Raw genomic sequence first — 22,781 nt, 5'->3', positions numbered from 1 at the left:
GAACATTTAGAGTTAAACATTTTGTTATTGAAGTACATAAAAAAAAGTGACAAAAAAAAGCAACCTTTTACAACTTCAACCTAAAGCGCTCCATCTATGCAAGATAGCATGGGTGCTGTGTAGTTTCAGTCCACAAAGTCAGTTTCAGTCCACTTCTGTCAGGCCACAGGGTCTTCTGAACTCTTGACCTCGCTCATGAATCCACTTAGTCACCTGACTAGGTGTGTGCGCAGAAGAGAGAGAGAGAGAGAGAGAGAGAGTGAGTTAAAATTATCCACCTAAAGCCAATCCTCCTCAAGCTGATCAGTGTGTTGAATGGACTAACCACCTTGGCGACTCCAGACTTGCAACAGGTAAGAAAAGCTTTGCTTCTTTTTAACCAAATGATGCACTGTTTTCTAAAATATCGACCTTTGGGAAGATTCCTAAACGATCTCTCTTGTGAGCAAGTAAATTGTTGATAAACAAAAGTAAAGTGAAATTCACGGCCCCATGGATGATGTAATGCTTCCACAGACTGAATGAAATGAGTAAATTAAGTTTAAATAGTTTGTGGTTCTGATTTGTTAATGTAATATGTGATTTATTTAGTGTGTACTGGTTTACACATTCGCCTAACATGCGAAAGAGCCCCGGTTTGATCCTGTGACGAGACACAAATCCCTTTGGGTAGTGACAGGAAGGGCATCCGGCATTTTAAAAAAACTCCCCGCTGTGGCCACCACTGATGAATAACAGAGCAACTGGAAGTAGCTTCTATAAAGTGTGATTCATTTAGTTACGCAATGCATATTTAAGGATTTTCTCATGAGGCCTCTGTCAACCAGTTACCATAAGCTGTACCTTAGCTGCTATATGTACCTACCTCAAATAAATATAAATAAATGGGATTTTACATATTAGTAAATCAGTAGATTTACTGGCCACAGTTCTGACTTTTTGTGCTACAAATGTAAATATCCAGCCAAATCCTCATCAAAAAATTCTACTTTTTACATTTTTACTTCTGTGAATCTCTAATAAACTGTAGGTGTGATACTTTATTATCTGCATCTTATTTAACCATAAGACACAAAGTAAACTGAGCTGAATCATCTGAGGTCAGATGAGTTAAGATATTTTGTGAAAACGTGTTCAAATGAATGCCTGGTACTGTAGGTGATTCAAGTCTCTTTGTTCTAGACCGTCTTCAACAGATGTCTTTCTCAAGAGCTTATTAACACGTTAGAAGTAATTGCTTTAAAACTGCTTGAAATTCAAATAAAGTAAACTGGAGGAATGAGGCTGAATGCTGTTCCACTCACAGGGTGAGAGGAAGCGGTACCACCGTGGACCAATCACCAGTGAAGTAATATTCAGCATAATTATGGCTACTTTTAAGAGTTTTCAGTCTTTTGTTTACTACTTATAGTATTTTTTTTCTGCATGCTAATATTCTGTTACTAGTTTAACACATAAGAGGTTTTATAATATTTGATTTGTCCTCATCTCTGCATACACCTTCAGCCGTCTGTGTTATATTCAGTGTATTTTTGATGAGCTTTGGCTCACGTGAAGCTAAGATTTCAACGTATTTGGCATTTTATTGAACTCAACTTCTTTCATGGGTGCAACATTTTAAAAGTGAAGATTCTTCTCAGATTTTCTGTAGTAGCTCTGTTGCTGGTACCTTCTTATATCCACGGTTGTATCTCAGGGATTTTTTACACTTATTTCGTTCATTGATTCTTGTTTCAGTGAACATTTGCGCAGTATAGCAATAGCATACCTGTGATAACGTTCCCTTCCTGTGTATCCCAACAAGTCTTTGGTCAAACCTGTTCAGTGGAGATCAATTGGGGCCACGTGCGGCACTGAGCCTTTGGCTTCACGCCTCTTCGTTAGCTACAGCGAGGGCAGAGGCAGCTTAAAGAGGTCAAACAAAATGTGAAGGTGATCCATCACAGTTCAGATCAGAAGTCCACATCTTTAGAAATGTGACACCTGTTCTCACCAAAGAGCACTGATAAGCAACCAAGCTATTGTGAAAACTGCAACTTTAACCCTTAAAATGATGAGAAGAAAATCAAACTTTGCAGAATCGATACTGGACATTACAATTATGGGAAATACTAATAGGCCTACCTGAAGTTCCTCTTTAGGAAATCAAGGCACCAAAGAAAACTGACACAGATAAAAAAAAAATTAAAAAAAGAAAAACATCATAAAGACAGCAAAGATTTGTCCTCAGAGACACAGGGAATGCTTTTAGTGCTGAAAAATAAAGAAAAAAGATAATTTACTACCCGTGAGAATTAAAATGCCCTCTAGTCAAAGACCCGCCTGTTACACTGCACTGTCTGGACCTTTGTTAAGAAACCTGAGCTTCCTGCATGGCGCCATCCATATGAACTGTTGTGCTAAGCCAGTGTATTGTCACATTGGTTGATTAATGTTGCCACTCTCAACACTTGAGCCTAAGAGCTTTCCACACTGCCACAACTATCCTGATTATGGTGACCACACTGAGGGTGGTCTCTGAAGTTGGACCATAGTAAAGTCAGGTAATGTGTTAACTTGTTAATTCTTGACAAAGGGAATGGCTGAGTTCATATGATGAACATTTACATTATGCGCTGGTGGAAAGTAGAGTTATTATTACAACATGTTTTGGCTTTTTTCCCCACAATTTTAAACCATGTTTCCTTATAAAATGTGGACTTTATGTAAAGTTTTGAGACAAGTTGATCTTGACAGGCCGATAAGAGTGAGATGTGTAGTGATTTTGATGGCGTACTGGTCTTTCACACTGAAGGCAAAACTGTTGGTATACAAGATTTACAAGGCTTTTGTCGCCTATGAGCATGTGCTGTGGGTAGTGACTGAGGACAAAGTTCACAGAATCGAGTGTCGGAAATGATGCTCAGGTTTTAGTAAAAGGCTTCACTTTTGTGAAAATGACAGTTGGCTAATTTACTGACATCAAAATGCACTAAATTAAAAAGTACAAGGGTGCGACAAAGCCTCTCAGCAACCAGCGCACTTAGCGGCTTCACAGTAGAGGGCTGTTGACCCAACCAGCTCTAAACTGTAATTTCATGTTGCTGTGTGAATGTGAGGCATGATTAGGTTCAAAAGGGACACCTGTAACTCTTCTTTATCCTTTTTCCAGTTGTTAAAATGTTGCCTGCTTTGTACTGACAGGAAGGCAGAGAGCTTTAGTGTATGAGTCGACATATCGGCACAGTGCTTGTTATCATGCTTGATCACATTCTGTTGTCTGTCAGCTGGTTCACTGTAACAATATGGCTGCTGTATATTTCCAGGGCTGAGGAGTCATTTCAGTTGTAATTTGGAACGATTTGCATGTCTGTGGAAACAAAACACAGTCAGCTAAGCAGGTATATTTTATAATGCTTAGTAATATGTCTCTGTAATTTGGTGCAGCGGTCATGTTAAACGTTACCCTATTTTACTAGACTTCAAGCATGCAGCTTTGTTTTTACTGAGCGATGTCAGGAATTTTTCGGCATTTTTTCATGTTGACAAAGGTAAAACGGGAGCTTTAACAACAAAATACAAATCTGAACAACAAAAAAGACACATAAGGACTTTTAAATATGGTGTCATTGTGAATAAGACGTTTAAATAAATTTTTGCCTGCAAGATGATGTTATATCCTATATATCCCCAATATAAAAACAACAGTGGCTCATAGGCTCTTCCACTGGTGATTATATTAATAGGGAGTAATAATATTGCTACTAAAATACTTTTTTATTTATTATTTATTAAAGCTACAGTATGAAAAGCTAATGTTTAGTTTGAATCTTGTATTAAAATAACAAACTACATATGATACAGCAGGTACATAAGGTAATGTTTTCTTTAAATAACTGTAATTCTATTAGATTTCATAATGAAATCTAAAATGACAAACTAACTCATTTATTACTTCATTAAATGTTGAAACACTAGCTTAAAAAATATTGACTGAAATTCAGACCTTTTGAATTATTTTAATATGCAACTTAATTTAAAAACAAGCCAACCAGTTACGGTGTTAAAAATGCCACCTGAGCATTCAACAGTTTTTTCATCTCACAACTAAAAAAGAAAAGATTAATTTGCTTTTAGGACTTAGACTCGCTCATTAACGCACTCTGAGGCGTTTCTTTTGCATAACATACCTAACCAAACTTTTAATAATGAAGAGTATCCTCACATAAGAACAGATAAAATTATTAAAAACTTACTTTCACTCATAGTTTTATGCTAATACAAAGTACACACTGCACCAGCTGCTCAGGATGTGATTGCCAAATCTCTTTTGTGTGTAATCTTATATATGGAGGCATTTGATAGATGCTGTCAGGCACAAACGTGGCATTGCTTTTAAACTGATTTGTTTTTCATTTATGCAGCAGATTCTGAAAAATGACTGTCTCGAGGCATACATTTTTAAACTCTCTATACTAATTTTTTTATACAACAGTACTTTGGGGAATAATCATCTTTTGGCTTTAAATATGTCAGATGTCATGAAGTTTATTTAGCAAAAAAGAGAACATTGTACTTGTGTAATTATGTCTTCCAACAAATTGATGCATTCTGATGTACTTAAATTGAATCCATTAAAAAATACACACAGTAGGAGCAGACACTGTCTCACTGTCTTAAATAGAGTGACTTGGATGGACTTTGCCGTTCCGCCTAATCATGTTTTACGAATGTGACTAGAGACCAACCACATACGCAGTATGCCTAATAAGTTCCTTTGTGACCCTTTAACATTTATATATGTACGTTTTCACCAACTCTATCTGCTTATCTTTATGCATCTCTTCGACAGCTGATCCTTCCTCCCTCAGTTCAACCTCACTCACCTTCTCCTCACCTCGAGTCTCACTTCCTGCATTGAAGTCAGGGCTGTAACACATGAAAAGTTACATAAATATACTCATGTAGTCCTGATAGTCAGCAGATTAGACATGAGTCCATCCCATCTCTGGACAGCTGATGAGCCAGCTAAACAACAACAGCAGCTGGTTACGAGCTAACATGATGTCAGTTAAAGTTAGAGTATCCTGAAAATCACATTTTTTCACCAATAAACAGTTTGATTACATTCTCACACCACATGAAACACAAGCGTTCAAGTCCAACAATGCTACATCCACTTCAAAGAAAGTTTCACTAGTTCCAGCTAACAACTGTTAACAGCTAGCAACAGCAACAGTTCAGGATATCCTCGACAACTTTCCTTGAAATCACATGATCAGAAGTGATTCACCGATTCATCAACTCATATCTGACTCCCTTCACAGAGTTTTGCAGTCTCCCAAAAATGAACAAGACCAACAGGCTACGATCACTACAGCTGAATGGCAGCCAGAGTTTGTGAGTGACCTGTGTATAAAATTGTAAAATACTGCAAAATATGTTTAGGGTTTTTTTTCCTGTAGTATTTTAATAATATGGCGTGTACACGAATGTTTTTATACATACACAGTAGTAAAATCGGGTTGGCTAGCCACAGGTACAGGCTAAATGTTTTTAATCTCTTAATTGTTTAAAATGGTTTCATCCTACAGTGGTCACCATAGCAATCTAACATCTGACAGTGAGATTGTTCACACTTAAACACTACTGCAGCACGTCTGACTTTTCCTAGTGAACATTTATATTTTGTCAAATGAATCCTCTTCAGAAGCACGGCCCTGGAGGTTATTAAATCAGTGAAGGCCAATCAGTATCAACGTGAGGCATTGTGTCACTTACTCTACAGTGAATCTAAACACACTGGTCCAAGTTTCAATTACTTCAAGTGAAATTGTCCTGCAGCCTTTTGGAGTCTGTGCTCTGACACATATCACAACATCTATGCATCATCAGTCATCAAAGTGCCTTTAAGCTGCAGACAGGCCACTCAGTTGAAAACTGAAAGTGTATAACTGACCCAAGCAAGGGCCTTCAAAGTGCACATCTTAATGAAAGCAAAATACAAATGTAGTATAAAAACGGGCTTTTTTGTGTCACCTGACACAAGCACAAAATGAACTTGAGCTCTGTCAACACACAAAGCTTTTCAAATCTATTATAAATGCTGGAAAAGCCACTTACTCGATTGTATAAGCAATTTAAATAAGACAGCTGTTAGGAAAAGCTGCAAAATGTGTATTAATGCAAATTACATTAATACACAAGCTACTGGCTGCGTGTCAAGCACATGCGCTTCTCCTGCAGTGACACGTGTGGCAACAGCAACTTGTGGGTTGGAGGGAGATCATCTGGCAGAACCAGGACCCTGCAGTCAATCCCTCATTAAAGAGCATTACATCCAACCAATCCTATTTGACCGTCACCCTTGAAAGAAGAAGCAGGAGCTATGAGGACACGGATGTGATCCGTACGGGGGAAACATGAGCTGATCAGATGACGAGATCAGCTTGATGTAGTGAATCTGCAAAGGAGCGCTGTCACTTTGTGCTTTTAACTACTGAAGGAGTGAAAGTGACAAAAGATAATAATTTCTGACGTGAGGGTTAAGGAAACCTAATGTGAACAATTCCATTTGAAAAGGAAGGAAAAATAACGATGACATTTGGGAAATTTGATAGAAGTTAGAAAAAGGTTTCTGCTTTGTCTGCGATTATATTCTGAATTTTAAGAATATATTTTTTAAATATGAAAATAAAACATCCTTTCTATATTGTACTGGAGAACAGCTTTATAGCATTAAAACCTGCTTTATGGATTTTTAAATGAGTTTTATACACAGCATACAACATATTTTATAAGTCAGTGACACATTTTAATAAGTCCTTTTTTTTAATGAAGGATAACTTGATTAATTAAATATAAACTTTTGTTGTTTATTAATCCATCCAGCCATCTATCTTGATCATGGTGGGCAAAGACAGAGTATAATACTGATATGACACCAAATTATAGCGGAGTTCATTGTTTATCCTATTTACAAAAACATAATGAATCATAAAAAAACAACAATATCTTTTAAAAGTCTCCACTATAATCATCAGGAGCAGTTACAGCAACCTACATTTTGTAAGCTTTGCTATATAATACTTTCAACCATTATGGTGTCTGTGCAGCCTCCATAAACGTAAGTCTCACTTTTGCTCGTTGCTAAATTTTAACAGCGTTCTGCAAACCTCAAGACACATCACGAACATGAAGGCACAACAAAGTGACACAGATGGTGTGTTGATTTGTGTCTTTGCATTCATGCTAGCATGGAAACCTATATAAAATTAGAAAGACAGCAACCAGTTATCAGTCTGTGCAAATGTGCAAATTTAAAGTTGTTGTACTACTTTCACATGACAAGAGCACAGTTAGATCTCACTCAGCCCAGGTTATGTGGACCCAAATTAAAAGTTGGCTCAATGGAAACTTGATCATTTCCCCACAAGGCAAAGAAAAAATGTATGCAGGTCCAAGGTTCTCCTACCCTTTCCATCTTTGACAAAGGAAGGTTATAAACACAAGCAATCATTATAACGTTGTACATAAAGCAATGCTGTTTGGACTAGCATGTGATGCCACGTGTCTCAGTGAGGTATCATGTCATGTAAATCTCCACTAATGGTGTCCTTAAGTATCAGACAGCAGGGCACACTGTTTGATTATGGCTCTCACGTAGTGGCTGCGTGCACATCGTTAAATGCCTCTCAACAAAAACATTTTTGTTTTTAAGAAATGGCTGATGAATCCTGCGGTGTTTCTAATAATGAAATATGAGACACCATTAAACTATTAATGATCTCAGATGTTATATCAAAGTATCAGCCAGAATTCTCTAAAATTTAAATTTCATCCAAATCATTACACTAAAGTGGTACGTTGTATGGTTCTGTTTATCATTTTGATAGTAAGCACTGGTGTTGTGTTTATAGAAATAATGCCTCAATGCTAAATCGGTCATTTCTTCTGGTAAAAAAGAGAAACTTCTGTCAAATTTAGCAGAAGTAAGTGAGAATCAGAGAGTCACTGTATCCTGTAAAGAAAATCTCCTGACAATTCATACCTTATCACATTAACATATCAGGTTTTGTACAAATTAGACTAACAAGTTAGAGCTCATCAATTAGTGAGCTTTAGACTTAATGAAAGGTGGATGTTGTCACCTTTAGACAAAGCAAAGGCTTTCTGTTTTTGGTCTTCATGGAAAGCTATGTGGCTGCTGGCTGTAGTTTCATATTTACTGTACACACATGCTGTTCTTATTTACCCCTTCGCTAGAAAGACAACTGGTATATTTCCCAGAAATTCTAAGCTAATATGTAATTTAAAAAAAATGCCTAAAATCGCAAAAAAGTATTGTCATTGTCGTTTTTCTCAGAAGGACAGTGTCACAGAAAGGGCGGTGCCAGAAAATCGGATGTTTGTACTTAATGTAATGTGTGTTGTGGGTGTTTAAAGATAAGGAGCTTAGAAAGAACAAGCTCCTTATCTTTTCCTGTGTGTTCTGAAACTTGTTCTTCTTGGCTTTGCATCGCGCTCTCGGGCAAGACCAACGAGCATGCGGTTGATGCATGTTTCTTGCTCTGCTGTTCAGGTCTAACAGAACAAGTATAAACAAAAAAAATAAATTATTAATACATTATTATTAGTTGTCCATTATCAATAAGGAACACCTATTGTACAGTAGATGTGGTTGAATGCTTTTCTTCTGTGCAATAATAATGTGGACATCCCTCTTCTTTGAGTATGACTCTGTCTCTCCTCGCCGTGCTGCTTTTAAACAGTCAGTCAGCATGGCAGGCTGAAGGCGGACAAGTTCTGACACTGATTCATGAGACTCGTGTGAGTGACTGGGCTCAACAGGCATGCCCTTGTCTCAGCAGAAAACCAGCTTTCATTATTCGAATGATTGCCCTGTGGCTTTGACGGAAGATTAATTGACCATAATCTGATTATACTGTGGCCTGCTGCAGCCCTGAAGACCCCCAACCACCACCACCACCAATCAGCCCTCCCCTCTGTGGCGTCTGTCTGTGTGTGAGTCATTAAACTTAAACTGCAGTCTGCTGGTTAAAATAAAACATGCTGACCACATGGATGAGCATTTTAATATGTGGAGATCAACTGCTTATGATGCTGAACAGCTCTGGTACCTTCCTGCAGCTAGAACTATAACAAAAGCAGATTTTTAAGGTAATGTTGAAAAAGGTGTTTATCTAGTTTTCCTTCTCAATATGAGTGCATCAAAACCATGATTGAGTCATGAAACTCTTTATGGTTTTGTTTACATCAATATTCTCAAGTTCAAAGATGAGTGTGAACTGGAAACTCACTTAGTAATTAAGATGGTCTCCAGTTATAACCCAATTCCTGTCCTTTAAACCTGTTCTCTCCTCTCTGCTTTGTCTCACTTTGCCTCTTGACAGTCTTACTTTTTCCTCAACCTGTAGCTTTTTGGGTTTGTTGTTGTTGTTGTTTTCCAGTTGGCTGAATCATATATTGATTGCACTGTAAATAATACTTAAAACCATGAGTGGAGATGATCAAAGCTTGAGCTAGCTGTTTGTTTCCATTATGTCTCTCTTCTTCTTGACTTGTTTTGTTGATGTCTTGTTTTCTCTGTCTCCCAGTAGGTAATGGCAATGTGATGGATAGTTAGAAGCCAAAGTTAAAAGGATTATTCCTGGCCATCGAACACAGAAGGTCTTTGAAGCCAGAAGAAATCACCTGTCTGGCGATGCCCCAGCACCTCATCTCAGACAAAGTGGATGAATCTATCAGCTGAACTTTCTCAACCTGTTAACTTACCATGGTGCCAAGAAAGCTTGCGTGATTCTAAAAGGTGTTCTTGAAGACAAGCAGCTGGAGTTTAACAGTCTCCTTTGTTCCCAATGTTCCCTGTGTTTTTAGAGCCCTTCCTTGGAGTTTCTGTCACTTATCCTCTAAAGGGAATTTATTTTGTTGACATGATTAGCACCAACACCTCTCAATCAGAAGCAAATGATTTCTATTGATGGTGTTTGTCCCCACAAAACTAAAGCCTTTGAAGACTGTCAATTTCCGAGGAATAATTTGGACTCTGACCAGATATGGCCAGAGACGTCCGTCCTCTGAGCCAAATGCCTTTGTCTACAAAGCACGTGCAACGGGTGGGAGCTACTCTGGGGCTTGTCCTCCCTTTCATCCCCCTACGATCTCTTATTTTCTATTACTTCCTTTCATGTGCAGCAGCAGCAGGTAGTTCACCTGGCATAGAATATGATTATGGCATTAGCCCCAAATTTGTTTGTACTCCCATTCCCCCAGAAGCAGATCCCAGCTGCTTCTCGCCACCCAATGTGCCCCATGGACCAAGCAGTAACAGCCATAGCAGTGACCACAATGGCGGGAGCAGGCGAGGCATGATGTCCGACGAGGCCAAAGCCACTATTCTGCATTTGCGTGAGAGCCTTGTGAGGCAGAAGGAAACCATCCTGGACCAGCGAGAGACAATCAGGGAGCTGAATGCTAAGCTCACCTTATGTGAGGGCTTTGGGGGTCACCACAGCACTGGTCACCATGACAGTCATCACGACAGCCACCACGACAATCATCACGATAGCCATCACGATAGCCATCATGACAACCATCATGAAAACCATCATGAAAACCATCATGATAACAACCATAACAACCATCACGGTACCCACCATGACGACCATCATGGACATCACGGCAGCCATCATGCATCATTGTCACTGCACCATGGGCCTTCAGGATATCACAGCAATGACCACCATTATTCCCACGGCAGCCACAGACTGGACCACAACAGGAAGGGCTCGTCATATAGCAAACACAGTTCCTTCTCTCCAGAACAGACTGGAAAAACCCTGCAGACACTAAAGGAGAGGCTGGAGAACTTGCAGGTAAGCATGAAAGATTATAGTTTGATCATTTTTTGTAGCGTACTCACTTAATAGCACTTAATAAAAAAAATCACAACTGGATAAATGAACTCACTGCGCACTAGGACAGGTGACTGGGACCATGCAGTATCTTCAGTTTGATTTGTTTTGCAATTTTTAAAAGTGTCATGCTTTAAAAATTGCTGCACAATGACCTTTTTTTAAATTTCAAAGATGCATGAGAGCTACTTGCCAAAGTCTGAGCTGCATGGAAACATCCACTGAATATCTTCCTCAGTTATGCAGGAGAAATACTAAAAAGTATGAACCGAGTAATTAAACTGAGATTGCACTGCAATAAATTATGAGGGAAATGGCTGTTAAAATCTTAGCTTACCAAACGGTGACTTTACCGTGTGTGCCTGGACCTCTTCACTATTCCAAGCTTTCTGAGGGCAGAAACAATGCACAGCAATGAATAATCCACAGCATTGTTCATTGTTGTTGTTCATTGAAAGCCTTTTTGTATCAGTGGAGTTTGAGTGCTGTCATTGGTGAGCTTAGTATCTGTTTGTTAACAGTCTAGGGTCCCCATGTTTTAAAATATCACAATTTTGTGTGATGGTAGATACCAATAAGAGCTCGAGCTGCTTTAATCGTGGTAATTGTGGTCCGCGCCATTTGGGTGGAGTTGCGCTTTCTTAATGCTCTCATGTTATTTATGTATCTGTTTTACTATTTCTCTTTTAATTATTTATTCATTTATTTGTTTTTAATTGTAATTGTGTGTCAGGCACTTTGTGAGTGTGTATGTGTACTTTATAAACCTTACCTACTACACTTTTTGCACAAAGAAAATTCAAATTGTCTATAATGTGTCTGCAAAGAAAAGCTGCAGACAAGCAGAAGTCTATTAAAGGTTTGACTTAATTGGGGTCACGTCTTACGTCACTGAGAGTCACATGCTCAGTCACCGAATCAGCTGCCTTTGTTATCTGCTGCCAAAACGAGGGATATGTTTCATTAGGACATAGTAACCTGAAGGTTATTCTATGGATGTTGTACATTTTACTGCATCATAGTTAATGCATATTCTCAGGACTAAATCATTAATTTTTTAATTTATGTTTTTGTAATAATTTGGGGGAAATTAAAAAAAATAGCATTCAGAAGTTGTGGGCAATCTGTCTCACACACTCATCACAAACCACCCACCAGTCACTATGAAACACGTACCACCCACAATGCTAATATGAAAGCTGCTTGACTATTGTCTCAGAGTTAATGTCTCTGCATCGTTCTCTGTCTTTCTCCTGGATATCAGTGGCCAAGGTCGAGCTCAAAACAGGAAGAAGCTCTAAGTTGATTAGCTCTCACCCCTGATCTTAACCTCTGTGTGCCAGCAGGAGTAGGATAAGTTAAGCTCCCCTGGTGGAAAACAAGCAGTCTATAGTATTTAAACACCGACAGAATGACAAAGAGTTTAGATTAAAGAAAAATCTTTTTTCCCCAGTAATTCTTGTATACTGGTTTAGCTTTTTTGTGTTTGAACTTGTGTGTAATCTCTTGCCTTAAAGTAAATCACTACACACACGAACACACAAACATATCACTTTCTCTCTAAAAACACTCTCTAAAATAATATATATTTATAATATAACTATATATTTAAAATGAATGTTTACCCTACACAGCTAATTACTAATCATTGTTATAATGAATTCATACCAAATGCAAATCAAAGTTTTGTCTTGTGGTTCTCACAAAAGTACAGTCATGCTGGAAACCCACGACTGTCTAACAGCCAGCAGGATGTGGAAGAGTGCAAATGAAAACTGCAATAAGGTTACAGGATCATATTTTCAAAACTTTCCATGAAGTCCTGCAATTTCCTTCACTGTTCTCCAAGCCATCTTTATTTCTTCTGTCACTATAAAATAAAAGAAACTGAATCATTCGGCTCCAGCTCCCCTCAAACAGCATCAGTTAGTTATTGACATAGAAAGTCAGTTATTTCAAAGACTTTCCAAAGCACACCGTTGCCTCACAGCAAGAAAGTCTAGGGTGCTAGGGTGTACCCCACCTCTCATCCAGCCGTCCAATGACTTTGATAAGGATAAGCAGCAGAGATGGATGGATGGATGGAATTCCTATTTAATAAGTCCTCCAACAAATTTTACATGGGTTTCCAGTATAATAGAACAGGAATGTCCAAACATGTATAACTTTCGACTGGGAGACTGGGTGTTGATCTACCCAAACCTACTACAATCACCACGGTGTCTATAATTTACTACGACAACTTTGGCTGGTAGAAAACAGACATAGAACAAAATACCCCAAGTACAATCAAAAGCTGAACAAGATAAAAAGGAACCAACTATCAGATTTGTTAACATTACAGCATGTAAAGCATATTAAAATTCACTCCCCATATAGCTGTCGTGAATGGGGAAAATTTCATACAGACCAATACTACTTTATTAACATATCAACCCCCTCACTGGGTTCAAACACCAAAAACTAATTTATAATGAGACCCTCTACAACATTAAACACATATTAGAACAACACCAAGAAAAATGATACAGGCACTTACTAAGACAAGGGCTAGAGGTCTCTTAAAATGAAAACATAACTCTGGTTCATATCAAGCGTTTGTGTTGTTTAAAAAGACAATAATGTTAAATTCATTAACATAAACTTACAAAGCAATAAACATCTTAATGATGTTTTTTACAGTTGTTATAATCCTTCCAGATTCCCAACTATTTAAGTGGTTTTGCTGTCTCACTTTGGTTATAGTTTCATTATTCTGATGTCGTAATGTGAGTCTTAAACCTGGCTGCCAACTGGCCTGTAAAAGCTTCATTATTAGTGTAGGTGGTCTCAGGTCATGCTGAGGGAAAGTGTTGCCAAAAATCCCTTTCGATCTCACTTGAAGGTGTGAGACAAAACAGAACTGGTGCCAGGATTTACCCTCAGCCTCTCCCTCTAACAGGATGTCTACACCACCAGCCTCTGGCCATGCACCGAAGGGCGCTAGCCAACCTCACTTTCAATTAGCTTCATCCTTCCTGACAAGGCTATTAATCGTGGCGTGTGCTGGCAGGGAACAAAGTCGGATTTGCTGGTGAGGAAGACGAGGATGAAGGAGGGAGAGGAAAAAAGAGGACAAGAAAACTTTTCCCCCTGCACTTTTAAATGTCATACTGAAGTTCCTCTTGTACTATTGTATTGATATAACCTTTGGTTCTTGTTTAAAGCATTAAAATGCAAAGTTGTTGTTGTAAAACTCTTATTACCAGCACTCACCTTTCTCCCCCTACAGTCCTTTTCTTTGACATCTTTTTTTATAGTTTTGCTAATAGACAAAACTGACAAGGAGTCACAATCATGCAGTTAAAGTCAGTATCTTTCTCCAGTAATGAGTTTGAAATAGCCTTGTCTTGAAATCAGTGCCTTACTTAAATAGATTTTTGGAATGTTTCAAATGAGGTCTGTGGTTAACGCAAGTCCTACACATGTTTTCACATTTTGTTTTAAAATATGAAACTGAATACCCAAATACCTGCTTCAGGAAACCCAAGTTCTTCAGGGACATTAAATGTCATGATGCCACACATAGGAGCTTTGTGGTGGGAACATTAAAGTCATACTACCATAGTTCATTTTACTATAAAGGTACTTAATCTTTCAAAAATCCTAAAGGGTCCTTAGATTTGTGATGATTATACTAGTTATCAAAACACCTACATATTCTAAATTTCTATTTTTGAGACCTTTTTTCAGCAATAATCCAAAATCCAATTCTCTTTATTCAAGTGAGCCAGGTCAGTGCTGACATCATTTTTGCCCTGCACAAATCGCTGAGACGCTCTATGAAGATCCCCCACAATGTCAGCAGGACCTGTTGAACTCTGTTGCTATTGCTGTGGTTTAAATAGAAGAAATTGTTACTACATTGATGGGGATTATCAGTTTTAAGTACACAAAGTATAGCAGAACCTGATTGGATTGATGTTTTCACTCTGTGGAGGTAATAGATCATTTATAGGTAGGTATAGTTATTAAGCACTATTTTCTTTGTCTACAGGCCAGGAACTCCTCCAGCTCCTATTCCAGCTCCCTGAGAGAACTTCTGCAGAGGAAGATCAATGCTTTAGAGGAACAGCTACACAGGTACTACAGAGATCACCATGACTATGGTCACCATAATGACCACCATGGAGATCATCATGATGACCATCATGGCAACAGCCACCATGATAGCCATCATGATGGCCACCATGGCAATAGCCATCATGATGACCACCACGATGACCACCACGATGACCACCATGATGACCACCATGATGACCATCATGATGACCACCATGATGACCATCATGAGGACCACCATGAGGACCACCACAATACCCATCACAGCAACCACCAGAATAGGCATTGGTACAACCGCCACACTGGACACCATAATCGCCATCGTGATCACCATCGTGACCACCACTATGATGGGCACCATGGTCGGCATTATAATCATTTCAGCAGCCACCATAATGACCATCATGACGATCATCACGATGATCACTATGGTCATCATGATGACAGTCATCACAGAGATCACGATTACCACCATCGACCTGGATACCATGACAACCACCATGATGATCATCATGACAACCACGATGATCACCATGACACCCATCATGGCAATGACCACCACGATGACCACCACCATGACAATGATCATCACCCGCGACGGCTTCCTTACACCAGTAAAGAAACGAGTCTGAGGGGCACTGGACACAGCAAGCTGGAAACAGTACTAAGCCAACTGCACCACAGCAGCACTGACCATGGTAAACATACATGCACGCACAGACATAGCTACACACACTCATGATTTATTTTAGGGATGAATTTGAATTCTCATTTATTATTTAATAATTACAGAATATCTTTGTACCTACTATTATCCGGCTTTTATTGGAGGTTGCCCTATAAAAAAAAAACCCATTAGTTAGGTTGCTGTGGTTGGTGCTAGTAGATTATTATGACCCATAATTACCTCATTTATATGATGAATGATGAAAGCAAGCACAGAGCATTGTTTTGCCTTTAATAATTATATTGATATCATGTAGATAGAGAATATCTCCATAATAATTGGGTCAGAAAAAGGAACAATTCAAGAAAAAGAAAAAAATAACTTGTTTGTTTCTAATGCATATAGAAAATAGTCTAACAAAAGTCTTTGACAGCAGTATTTGTTGATCACAAATGAATAACATGACTCTAAATTTATTCTCCATCTCACCAGGGAACCAAAAGCTAAAGAGTCCCACTGCCTTCCTGTTAGACTTCCCCATGAGGACTAACTACATGTATGGCAGGATGAGGCGGTCAGTGGTGACGGAGATCTTTGCCTTGACCATCTGCCTGTGGCTGAAGGCAGGTGCAGGTCCTGGTCTTGGCACTCCCTTCTCCTACTCGGTGCCCGGGCAAGCTAATGAGCTGGTACTTATTGAATGGGGCAGCAATCCCATGGAGCTGCTAATTAATGACAAGGTAAAGCCTGTCACCATGTCATGTCACAGTGATTTATGATCTAAATGTTGATGAATCTGGACACAAAAGCTAGTTCTGAAGCTCAGCCTATAGTGCAAAGGTTTATGGGATCTTTTTACCAGTCACTAAATAATTTATCACTGTAAGAAAATACTTGCACATCAATGTGAAGAATCTCTAGGCAAGTCAGAAGATGTTTGGTCCCAGAAGCTATCTGGTTTCCTGTTTGTAGACCACATACAATCCAGGTTATCCTGACTAATCAAAGTCTAGCAGGGTCGGGTTGTATAAACTGCTTGTGGTGAGCAAAAGAAGGACTTTATCTGCTAATGTGTGATGATGATTTAGAACTAGCTCACGTTTCACTGCATCAAAGAGTAACAAGGTATAAGTTCAGCATTACTCCACACTAGTTTGGCTGTACCAAAGTAGAGAAAAGAATATACTTTCACCAACATGACCAGTGTTACTGACAGCTAGTTGTACCGTACCACCAAGAAATAAGAGTCAGCGCAAGATGATAATCTGCCAAATTTACTCGGGTGTGAATATTTTTCTCAACTAGCCAAAAACCTCTCTAGTAAAGACTCCAGAGCAATGTAAATGATATATATAATATTGTCATCTCATGTCACAATCACATACTCAAATTCATACACAAAAACTATAGAGCTCATTTACTGGTTGTTCCTTTTAACAGTGATTAGCATTTTGAATATCTGCTGTAATTTATGTATTTATTATTTAGTTTTACTAAAACAGTCTTCTTAAAATGTATAATATCCTCAAACTTCATTGGCATAATATACATTGATTTTGACTTTTTAAACATTTTTATATTTATTTTGGTTGTTTTCACTTGTAACAAATTGTTCACATTTTGGTACTTCTCTGTATACTTCTAATGCAGATTAGACATATATAACGAGCCCCTGCAATTGTCTTTCGGTTGTTTTTTTTCCTAGAAAAAGATTGCAGATGTCTCAGTTCAAATGACAGTAATCAGACAGTAACCCAGTCAGACTGCTGACAAACAAATAATTCAATTAGTCAATTAGCTTCCTAATCTTTAATTCTCCCCTAAACGGAAGACAGGTGTTTGTCTATTTCCCTTCTGTGCCCCAGTACTTCGTGCAGTGAGCTCAACAAACAAACGAACAACACAATAATCTGATTATTGTAATTGATTGGCCTAATTGTCTGTAGCACAGACAATACCAGGAGGGATAAACTGACGTGTTTGTTGTCTGTGAGTCACACACTTGGCAGTTATCAAACTGATCATTGACACAGTTCAATGATCTCAGAATGTAGATTAATCTAAGAGTTTAATTACTTTTCTACAATGTTTTATGAGGATGAAATGAGAGAAGATTCACACGTTGTATTAATCCACTTTCCCAACAATCGATAACAGTTGCAGATAAGGCTTGCTACTGTGTGAATACTCGTGCAAAATTAATGGCAGGCTATCAGTCTTTTTTTCTTTTTACTCCATCAACATGATAACATCTCACATCATTTAAGGCTTGATCAGGTGTAAACCGTGCCATCGCGACCCTTGGATAATCTTTTACTTGAAGGTTATGAGACGTTTTTCCAAATAAAAATTAAAAAATAAGTAAATAAATAAATAAAATCTCTTTTTTTTGTCTCTCCACCTGGTTCTTTAGGCGGCGACTTTGCCCATAACTATGACAGATGAAAAGTGGCATCACGTGTGCGTGACGTGGTCCACACGTGATGGTGTCTGGGAGGCCTACCAGGATGGAGCGAAGAAAGGCACAGGGCAGAACCTGTCAGCCTGGCACCCAATCAAACCAGGAGGGATTTTCATCCTTGGTCAGGAGCAGGTATGACACACAACATGCCTTCTGACTGTGGGATAATAATGTCACATACAGACTATGTCAGCAGATATAGGTATGCCAATTCATTTTATACCCCAATGTTTGCTATAAGAGGTTTTAAATTGAGTAAATACAAAGTCAAATGTGTGGGTCATTATTTATTTAATAAAAACTAAACCAAAGCATCTTGTAGAACCAGCATTAGTGGCAGTAACTTCATGTAAAATTATCTGTTTGACTCTTAGAGGAATTCGTTTATGCACAGCTGCCTTAACCACCACAGCATTTTAATGAAACTGAGGTGTGGATTTTAACTGGGCTTTTGTAATTCTGCATTGTATTGCATTCAATGCATTCAATGCATTCTTGTCTTTTTCAGCCATACTGTTGTAGATTTGCTTTCATTCTCTGAATCATTGTCATGTTGCACGAGCAGGTGTCAGCCAAGCTTTAGCTGTTGAAAAGATGGCCTCATATTAGACACTTTGGTATACAGAGAAGTTCAAGGTTAATTCAATGACTGCAAAGTGCCTGTGTCCTGTGGCTGCAACACAAGTCCAAATCCTCACCCCTCCACCACCGTGCTTGACAGTGTATTAGACGTATGTGTTGATAAGCAGTGATTGGTTTCTGCATATAGACATTCCCACTTTGGTTTCATCTGTCCAAAGGACATTGTTGCAGTTGTCTTGTGGTTTGTTTTGTAACTTACTTGCAAGCTTAAGCTTTTAACATTTAACATGCTAAGTGAGGCCTCTACAGTCTTCAGATGAGGTTTTCGTTTTTTGTGCATTTTCTCTGAGCACTTCATGGCCTCCATTCCTGTGAAGATTGGCAGCTGCTTTCCACTTGTGAATAATCTGTCTAACAGTAGAATGATGGACTTGAACTTGTTTCAGAAATGGCCTTATAATCCTTTCCAGACTGATGGGCAGGAACAAGTGTTTCTGATCATTGATCATATGTTTTGTTCTTGGCATTGTGTTACACTTCCTGACCTGAAAAATGCTAAAGCTTCTGCTTCTATAGATTACCAGCACCTGGCTCCTACTTTCCTTTTTAATTCGTATCAATACTGCTGCTGCATTGTGATTTAATTTTTGTTAAATAATGATATGATCTAATATGTCATGTTTGGTAGTTCATCTGTTATATCTATCTCATTTAAGACTGGCTAAGGACCAGATTATTTTATGGCATCTGGATATGTTAAACCTTGGACTTGTAAGAGGGTCTCTTTACTGTGACTGATAGTCTGTCTGTAGTGTGGAGAGCTGAGCTTGTAAGGCCAAACGTTGTCAGTTTTAATTTTTTAAGTTTTTTTGAAACAGCTGACTTTGTATAGTGCCTTTCAGTAGATATAAACATATGCACTGAATCTTTATTGTCTAAATGATGTTGGTCATTAGAAAGAAAGCAGGGTTAAGACATTCTAGTATTGGCTTCATTTTTAGGGCCTCGGCTTTACTGATGAAACAAATCAAATTTGTGTCAAACTAAAAATGTCATTTTTACCAGTTTCATATCTTATAGAACAACTTTCTAATCCCTAGAAGGTAGTAACATTTTAAATATCAGCTCTACATTTTGACACATTTGCTTCTCCCTCCACAGGACACAATGGGAGGCCGCTTTGACGTCACTCAGTCTTTTGTGGGAGAGCTGTCAGACCTCCAGTTCTGGTCCAGAGTGTTGACATCCAGTGAGATTTACAGCCAAGCAACCTGTGGCGGCCACCTTGTTGGTGATGTCATGTCATGGTCGGAGGAGTCGGTTGAGCTCCACGGAGGCCTCACTGAGCTTTCTTTTGATCCCTGCCACTAAAGATGGACGCTGACCCCAGGGCTGTAGGATTATCCTTTTCTAGTAATTGATAACATGGTTGTGTCAAAAATGGCTGACAAGTGGAAATACATTATTTGATCATTGGTCAACCATAAAGCGATCGTTTCTTTCATTTCTTCTTCCATCATGTTGGCTGCAGAACTTTAATAGCACAAGCTCAGCTGTGGGCCATGAGCAGTGTGAGGACTTTGGTTGTTTGTTTTTTTTTGTATTTTTCCATTCCTGCCGGATCCTTCTGCCTTCTCCACCTACACCCTCACTTCCTCGCTCGAACGCTCCCAGCAGGACACCTTTGAAGGCTCCAAAGAGTGCAGGGCTTTGGATTTACTGGCTGCACGCTCATGACTGCAGCACCTCTAAGAGATCCAACACACATAATAGGATTTCTTTCAATTGGAACAGGCCCAAAGGTTGCTGGTTTACCATTAACTGCCCTGCGCTAGCTTGTTCTGTGTGGTTTATGAGCAACATAGACATTACAGAAGGTGAAAGAGATGCTAAACGAAGCCACATAGAAACCTGAGTGAGGACTTGTGCGTGCTGCTAAAGAACCGATAGAAAGGTTGCAGTACACAGCAGGGAAAAGCACTGTTGTTTTGCACATTGAGATTTTGGCAGACTATTCTTTTTGTATTAGTATTTCATATTGAAAACTCTAAAAATATGTGTGTGTGGGGGGGGGGGGTTGTAGAATTAACTATAACATGCTTTTGTGTGGCTTTACAATGTGAGTACATGTTCAGAACAGTAAATCGTGCATTTTGTCAATGCAGGACTGAAAATGTTTTAACCTTTGGTTTTTCTTCTGTCTGTAAATGAATCATTGTGAAAGGTTTGTTACATAAGAGCAAAACAGCTCAATGTCAGACACGACACATTACAGCCACGAGCCACCTGACTGCATCAATTCAGGTTAACAACATGTCACCGCGCTAATGCTGATGTCTCCTTGGGCAACCACTGGCTTACAGTGGGATTTACCTGTGAACAACTGATCTGATCCTGCTTATTTCCGACAAGCTCAAACCGCATGGCAGAGTCAGACACACAGAAGCTAAACCTGTAAAAAGACATTGTTGATCTCGTGTTAATCATTTGTAGCTGCACTTTCATTGTTTTATAACAAGAGTTTGGGTTTTTTGTACACGTGAATCAAATATGAAAGTATTTATTATGATTGTTCTCTGGTTGTAAGCAACTTTTACTTAACCCTGTGTTTATTTGTAAAGCTCATCTTTTGAAATAAACTGTTAGATATTTGCTAATTAGAGCCCTTCTGAATTAAACTCACGTATCCTCCAATGAATTTAATTCAGCAGAATCAGTCGCCTCAAAGAGCTTTATATATAGGTAAAGTAGATATTTTCAAATTATCTTAATCCAAACCAAAAAAAAAAATTCTCCAAATTTTCTCCATATGTTCATATGTTTCTACACACATCTATATATGATGTGACATATATATATATATGATGTGCTTCTTTTGTCTGTGCTCCTATACTTCACATTTATACCTCCTTCTTCCAATACAAAAATGTGTAGTTTGTAAGCTAAACTTTAAAATGCATTATTAACATAAATACTTGCTTATCCTCACCTTCAGTGCACATTTTAATAGTTTTTTTGGTTTCTTTATTTTTTCTTTAAATTTGTTTTTTGTCTTTTGCTGTAAATATGCTGAGTATAATATTGTATTCAATCCACTACCCCTTCCCACACGTGTAAGCCAAAAACTACAGTATAAACTGAAATGTAAAACTTGAAAAAGAAGAGAAATGCTCTATAAATGCTGTCAAATATTTGTAAATATTTCAGTATTTTGAATAAAACTATTATTACTATTGGGTAGTATTATTATATTATTATTACTTCTACTGTATGCATACAGTATTTTATGGGACTTAAATCGCTCATTAGTGGGAGCAGACTTATATCTCTACACAGATCACTTCATCTCACACACTTTTTTGTGTGTATGACTGAAGAAGACAATGACCTATGTGTTCTGACACACACGCTGCACATACAATCACACGCTGGTCATGATTGCTGCTTGTGCGTGTTAAATAATTATGCAGATAGACATAAATGCAGGCAGGTGACAAATTTAAGGGAAAATCTGAACCCCTGTTGTTCTGTGGGAGGCAGCTTTAATTGTTTGTTTGTACAGATTTCAGTGCAGTAGTGGTTCTCAAACTATATAGTGGGCCCTCTGGTGGGGCTTAAAGTCAGTGCAAGGAAGTGTTACCAACCAACCAGGGGAAAATATATAGAGAAACTAATCAGAATTTAAGAAAAATAAACAGGAAAATCTTTCTAAAAGGAATCTTGGTTGGTCATTACTGTTAATGATTCATAATAGGTATAAATGTGAGCATGAAGGATTGCCTGTGTGTGTGTTAGACAGGAAAGGATGTATCTGGATGTACCCAGCCTCTCTCCTCATGACAGAAGGCAAAGGCTCCAGCCCCTGGGAACTGGATAAGCTGCTAAGAAAATGGTTCTTTTAGAAGAAAGTGCCACTGCAGATCACACACAGTTGTTCTGACTGATCACCTTAATTCTAAACATTTTTACCCTGATGGGAACGCTCTCTTTGGAGATTCCTCCATCCATTATAAACACATGAATGTTTTCACCAGGATGACAGTTGTGTAAAGCATAT

The 22,781-nt window shown here is 38.5% G+C and overlaps 2 protein-coding genes across 3 annotated transcripts in view; one reads left to right on the top strand and one right to left on the bottom strand.

The window, feature by feature from the left end:
* Positions 1-11,281, bottom strand: part of LOC146548631 (voltage-dependent calcium channel gamma-6 subunit-like) — a 43,926-nt gene extending 32,645 nt beyond the window's left edge. The window contains exon 1 of the mRNA XM_085261632.1: positions 11,251-11,281. The gene's annotated coding sequence lies outside the window, so the exon portion shown is untranslated. The remainder of the gene's footprint in view (positions 1-11,250) is intronic.
* LOC146548630 (uncharacterized) lies at positions 277-21,957 on the top strand. 2 transcript variants are annotated; one of them, XM_085261628.1, is made up of 6 exons: positions 277-353; positions 9,597-10,874; positions 14,950-15,712; positions 16,174-16,421; positions 18,095-18,274; positions 19,886-21,957. In XM_085261628.1, the coding sequence occupies exons 2-6, from the start codon at positions 10,056-10,058 to the stop codon at positions 20,093-20,095; spliced, it is 2,220 nt and encodes a 739-aa protein (XP_085117754.1). In that variant the 5' UTR covers positions 277-353; positions 9,597-10,055; the 3' UTR covers positions 20,096-21,957. The 2 variants fall into 2 exon arrangements, with proteins under 2 accessions (XP_085117754.1, XP_085117755.1); XM_085261629.1 differs by having other exon boundaries at positions 306-5,379.
* The last annotated feature ends 824 nt before the right edge of the window (positions 21,958-22,781 follow it).

Source organism: Mchenga conophoros, linkage group LG22, assembly GCF_057382185.1.
Source record: "Mchenga conophoros isolate Kocher_MC1m ecotype Shallow Benthic linkage group LG22, M_conophoros_male_GT1.1, whole genome shotgun sequence".
NCBI lineage: Eukaryota > Metazoa > Chordata > Actinopteri > Cichliformes > Cichlidae > Mchenga > Mchenga conophoros.
Note: the sequence above shows the minus strand (reverse complement) of the source record. Positions and strands in the feature narration are given on the sequence as shown.